The 6,160-nt window shown below is 53.2% G+C and overlaps 1 protein-coding gene across 1 annotated transcript in view; it reads left to right on the top strand.

Annotated features, from left to right (window-relative positions):
- Positions 1–395: 395 nt before the first annotated feature.
- LOC308172240 (alanine--tRNA ligase, mitochondrial-like) overlaps positions 396–6,160 on the top strand; it is a gene marked incomplete at its 5' end in the record, with an annotated part of 32,374 nt that continues 26,609 nt past the window's right edge. Inside the window, 3 exon segments of the mRNA XM_080547146.1 lie at positions 396–716; positions 4,499–4,687; positions 5,286–5,431. Coding sequence (XP_080403272.1) covers positions 396–716; positions 4,499–4,687; positions 5,286–5,431 — 656 coding nt within the window.

Raw genomic sequence — 6,160 nt, 5'->3', positions numbered from 1 at the left:
GAATGAATGAATGAATGAATGGTCTTTATAATCTACTTTACTCTCCTGCTGTCACAGAACTTGAGGTCAGGCAGGTTTATTAGTACAGCACATTTCATACAACAGGGGCGATTCAAAGTTCTCTACATTACAGCATTAAACAACACATACAGGGGAGGATAGTAAGAAAAGAAAACAAGACGAGAATAGATGGATAAACATTGATCAGCCCCATTTAAAAAAAAAAAAAAAGCGGGGAAAAAAAAGCCATGTACTTTATTTTTGTATTTACATGTTGGATGTGTTTGATTGGCCGCTGCACTCGAAGGCGCTTCTCTGATTGGACGCTGCACTCGAAGGCGCTTCTCTGATTGGACGAGAGCCTCTGACCTCCGACCTCACACTCCGCTGCCAAGATGGCGGCGCACATGAGAGCTGCTGCAGATCGCTGCATCGCGCTGAGAAACGTTCATCTACCGTGTTCAGTTAATGTACCGTGTTCAGTTAATGTACCGTGTTCAGTCGGTCTGCGGAGACGCTTGTCCAGCTCGAGGTGTCACTCCTCTCCGGTCCCTCCGGTGCGTCCAGACGTGTCCTCCCAGGCGGTGCGCCGGGGCTTCGTGCAGTTCTTCCGGCAGCAGCAGAGAGAGGGTCTGGGACACCTGGAGGTCCCCTCCTCCCCCGTGAGACCCCGGGGAGACCCCACGCTGCTGTTTGTCAACGCGGGCATGAACCAGGTAAACAACAACAACAACAACAACAACAACAACATGCAGTAGCTCATCTAAGTTGGTTGATGAACATGATTTGCTGCTACACATGATGTCCACTGTCTCCTGATATCTGGGACGTGATTGGAGACGCCTCTCCTCTCCCCTCCTCCCCTCCTCCCCTCCTCCCCTCCCCTCCTCCCCTCCCCTCTCCTCCTCTCCTCTCCTCTCCTCCCCTCCCCTCCCCTCCTCTCCCCTCCTCTCCCCTCCTCTCCTCAGCAGCAGAGTGCTAAGGTGCAGAGTGTTAAGGTGCAGAGTGTTAAGGTGCAGCAGAGTGTTAAGGTGCAGCAGAGTGTTAAGGTGCAGCAGAGTGTTAAGGTGCAGCAGAGTGTTAAGGTGGTCTATGATGGAAGATTGGGAGTGACCCTGCAGTCCTGACAGCGTGTGGTCCTCTGTGTTCCTCTGTGGTCCTCTGTGGTCCTCTGTGGTCCGCTGTGGTCCTCTGTGTTCCTCTGTGGTCCTCTGTAGTCCTCTGTGTTCCTCTGTGGTCCTCTGTGTTCCTCTGTGTTCCTCTGTGGTCCTCTGTGGTCCTCTGTGGGCCTCTGTGGTCCTCTGTGGTCCTCTGTGGTCCTCTGTGGTCCTCTGTGGTCCTCTGTGTTCCTCTGTGGTCCTCTGTGTTCCTCTGTGGGCCTCTGTGTTCCTCTGTGGTCCTCTGTGTTCCTCTGTGGTCCTCTGTGTTCCTCTGTGTTCCTCTGTGTTCCTCTGTGGTCCTCTGTGGTCCTCTGTGTTCCTCTGTGGTCCTCTGTGGTCCTCTGTGTTCCTCTGTGGTCCTCTGTGTTCCTCTGTGTTCCTCTGTGGTCCTCTGTGGTCCTCTGTGTTCCTCTGTGGTCCTCTGTGTTCCTCTGTGTTCCTCTGTGTTCCTCTGTGGTCCTCTGTGGTCCTCTGTGTTCCTCTGTGGTCCTCTGTGGTCCTCTGTGTTCCTCTGTGGTCCTCTGTGTTCCTCTGTGTTCCTCTGTGGTCCTCTGTGGTCCTCTGTGGGCCTCTGTGGTCCTCTGTGGTCCTCTGTGGTCCTCTGTGGTCCTCTGTGGTCCTCTGTGTTCCTCTGTGGTCCTCTGTGTTCCTCTGTGTTCCTCTGTGTTCCTCTGTGGTCCTCTGTGGTCCTCTGTGGTCCTCTGTGTTCCTCTGTGTTCCTCTGTGTTCCTCTGTGTTCCTCTGTGGTCCTCTGTGTTCCTCTGTGTTCCTCTGTGGTCCTCTGTGTTCCTCTGTGGTCCTCTGTGGTCCTCTGTGTTCCTCTGTGGTCCTCTGTGGTCCTCTGTGGTCCTCTGTGGTCCTCTGTGTTCCTCTGTGGTCCTCTGTGGTCCTCTGTGGTCCTCTGTGGTCCTCTGTGGTCCTCTGTGTTCCTCTGTGGTCCTCTGTGGTCCTCTGTGTTCCTCTGTGGTCCTCTGTGGTCCTCTGTGTTCCTCTGTGGTCCTCTGTGGTCCTCTGTGTTCCTCTGTGTTCCTCTGTGGTCCTCTGTGGTCCTCTGTGTTCCTCTGTGGTCCTCTGTGGTCCTCTGTGTTCCTCTGTGGTCCTCTGTGGTCCTCTGTGTTCCTCTGTGGTCCTCTGTGTTCCTCTGTGGGCCTCTGTGGTCCTCTGTGGTCCTCTGTGGTCCTCTGTGTTCCTCTGTGGTCCTCTGTGGTCCTCTGTGGTCCTCTGTGGTCCTCTGTGTTCCTCTGTGGTCCTCTGTGGTCCTCTGTGGTCCTCTGTGGTCCTCTGTGGTCCTCTGTGTTCCTCTGTGTTCCTCTGTGGTCCTCTGTGTTCCTCTGTGGTCCTCTGTGTTCCTCTGTGTTCCTCTGTGTTCCTCTGTGGTCCTCTGTGGTCCTCTGTGGTCCTTTGTGGTCCTCTGTGTTCCTCTGTGGGCCTCTGTGGGCCTCTGTGTTCCTCTGTGGTCCTCTGTGTTCCTCTGTGGTCCTCTGTGTTCCTCTGTGTTCCTCTGTGTTCCTCTGTGTTCCTCTGTGGTCCTCTGTGGTCCTCTGTGTTCCTCTGTGGTCCTCTGTGGTCCTCTGTGTTCCTCTGTGGTCCTCTGTGGTCCTCTGTGGTCCTCTGTGGTCCTCTGTGTTCCTCTGTGGTCCTCTGTGTTCCTCTGTGGTCCTCTGTGGTCCTCTGTGGTCCTCTGTGTTCCTCTGTGTTCCTCTGTGTTCCTCTGTGTTCCTCTGTGTTCCTCTGTGGTCCTCTGTGGTCCTCTGTGGTCCTCTGTGTTCCTCTGTGTTCCTCTGTGGTCCTCTGTAGTCCTCTGTGTTCCTCTGTGTTCCTCTGTGGTCCTCTGTGTTCCTCTGTGTTCCTCTGTGTTCCTCTGTCCTCCTCTGTGTTCCTCTGTGTTCCTCTGTGTTCCTCTGTGGTCCTCTGTGTTCCTCTGTGTTCCTCTGTGTTCCTCTGTGGTCCTCTGTGGTCCTCTGTGGTCCTCTGTGTTCCTCTGTGTTCCTCTGTGTTCCTCTGTGTTCCTCTGTGTTCCTCTGTGGTCCTCTGTGTTCCTCTGTGGTCCTCTGTGGTCCTCTGTGGTCCTCTGTGGTCCTCTGTGTTCCTCTGTGTTCCTCTGTGGTCCTCTGTGGTCCTCTGTGGTCCTCTGTGGTCCTCTGTGTTCCTCTGTGGTCCTCTGTGTTCCTCTGTGGTCCTCTGTGTTCCTCTGTGTTCCTCTGTGGTCCTCTGTGGTCCTCTGTGGTCCTCTGTGTTCCTCTGTGTTCCTCTGTGTTCCTCTGTGGTCCTCTGTGTTCCTCTGTGTTCCTCTGTGGTCCTCTGTGTTCCTCTGTGGTCCTCTGTGGTCCTCTGTGGTCCTCTGTGTTCCTCTGTGTTCCTCTGTGGTCCTCTGTGGTCCTCTGTGGTCCTCTGTGGTCCTCTGTGTTCCTCTGTGTTCCTCTGTGGGCCTCTGTGTTCCTCTGTGGTCCTCTGTGTTCCTCTGTGTTCCTCTGTGTTCCTCTGTGGTCCTCTGTGTTCCTCTGTGGTCCTCTGTGTTCCTCTGTGGTCCTCTGTGGTCCTCTGTGTTCCTCTGTGTTCCTCTGTGGTCCTCTGTGGTCCTCTGTGGTCCTCTGTGGTCCTCTGTGGTCCTCTGTGGTCCTCTGTGTTCCTCTGTGTTCCTCTGTGGTCCTCTGTGTTCCTCTGTGGTCCTCTGTGGTCCTCTGTGTTCCTCTGTGTTCCTCTGTGGTCCTCTGTGGTCCTCTGTGGTCCTCTGTGGTCCTCTGTGGTCCTCTGTGGTCCTCTGTGTTCCTCTGTGGTCCTCTGTGTTCCTCTGTGGTCCTCTGTGGCTCAGCTGGTAGAGCACGACGCTTTGGTTGTTGGTTTGCTTCCCGCTGGGACCGTATATACTGAAACGTACACTCACTGCAATGTAAGTCGCTTTGGATAAAAGCGTCAGCTAAATGGCAGATATTATAATATAATATAATATAATATAATATTATATTACATTATTATATTATATTATATTATATTATTATTATATTATATTATTATATTATATTATATTATTATTATATTATGACAGCAGTGGGTAGCTTCCCCCCCCACCCCTCTCTCTCTTTATCTCTCTTCTCTCTCTCTTTATCTCTCTCCTCTCTCTCTTTATCTCGCTCCTCTCTCTCTCTTTATATCTCTCCTCTCTCTCTCTTTATATCTCTCCTCTCTCTCTCTTTATATCTCTCTTCTCTCTCTCTTTATCTCTCTCCTCTCTGCTGATTGGATAACTCCTTTCACCAGCAGTCGGCAGCTGAATCTGTCTGGGGAGAATTAGGCTTCTGACATCTGCCCCCCCCCCCCCCCCCCCCCCCCCCCCTTAGTTCAAGCCCATCTTGCTGGGCACGGCGGACCCCCGTAGTGAGATGGCGGGGTACAGGCGCGTGGTCAACAGCCAGAAGTGTGTGAGGGCAGGCGGGAAGCACAACGACCTGGAGGACGTGGGCCGCGACCTCACACACCACACCTTCTTTGAGATGCTGGGGAACTGGTCCTTTGGAGACTACTTCAAGGTACGCACAGGGAACTGACTGACTGGCTGGTTGGGTGACTGACTGACTGACTGACTGGCTGGCTGGCTGGCTGGCTGGCTGGGTGGGTGGGTGACTGACTGACTGACTGACTGACTGGGTGGGTGGGTGACTGACTGGCTGACTGGCTGGCTGACTGGCTGGCTGGCTGACTGACTGACTGACTGGCTGGGTGGGTGACTGGCTGACTGACTGACTGACTGACTGACTGGGTGGGTGACTGACTGTGTGGTTGACTGACTGACTGACTGACTGACTGACTGACTGTCTGACTGACTGGCTGACTGACTGACTGTCTGACTGACTGACTGACTGACTGTCTGACTGACTGATTGTCTGACTGACTGACTGACTGACTGACTGGCTGCCTGACTGACTGGCTGACTGACTGACTGGGTGGGTGACTGACTGTGTGGTTGACTGACTGACTGACTGACTGACTGGCTGACTGACTGGCTGTGTGGTTGACTGACTGACTGTCTGGCTGTCTGACTGACTGATTGTCTGACTGACTGTCTGACTAGCTGACTGACTGAGTGGATGACTGACACTGTGTGCGTGTGCGTGTGTGTGTGTGTAGGAGCAGGCGTGTGAGATGGCGTGGAGGTTTCTGACGGAGCAGCATGGCATCCCGCCCCGGCGCCTCTACGTGTCGTACTTCTCTGGCCACGCCCCCTCTGGTCTCCCTGCCGACCTGGAGACACGAGACATCTGGCTCAGCCTGGGGTACACACACACACACACACACGCACACGCACACACACACACACACACACAGGCATGTATACACACCAGTGTTGTAGTCGAGTCCCTTAATCTTGAGTCCGAGTCACGAGTCTGTGAGCAGCCAGCCAGTCAGCTAGCCAACCAACCAGCCATCTAGCCAACCAGTCAACTAGCCAGCCAGCCAACCAGCCATCTAGCCAACCAACCAGTCAGCCAGCCAACCAGCTATCTAACCAGCCAACCAGCCAGCTGACCAGCTAGCTAAACATAACCATCCAGCTAGCCAACCCATCAGTGTGTCAGTAGCGGGTGTTTTTAGAATCTCTAGCTTCAATTAAACCGGCCAAACTATTTCTAAACAAGCTGAAATAGATGGAAAGTAAACATGATTGTTTATTGTTCCTAACTTTTCTCCCTGTTTGCTCGCCAAGCAAGCTTTGATATGCAAAAGGGGACCGCACCAGCACTGCCGTTTTTATCGCAATCTGAACATCGGGACATGTTTAATCAGTCAGCTAGCTACAGACACAATGATGGGCTGGCTAAGCGAGCTACAACGTTATGACATAACCTGACGTATTGCATCTTACTTACTTTTCGGGGTGCTTCCTTGACAAGCGTCTGTTATAGTTTGAGGTTGTCCCCGTCTTCTCCTCAATAGTGTGTTTACGTAATATTTAGCAGAGGTCTTGTTAGAGCTTGATGTAAAATCTCTGAAGGCAAAGCGCA

Source organism: Nansenia antarctica (genome assembly GCF_963989245.1).
Source record: "Nansenia antarctica genome assembly, chromosome: 16".
Classification (NCBI taxonomy): Eukaryota; Metazoa; Chordata; class Actinopteri; order Argentiniformes; family Microstomatidae; genus Nansenia; species Nansenia antarctica.
This window is presented reverse-complemented; position numbering and strand designations above follow the sequence as displayed.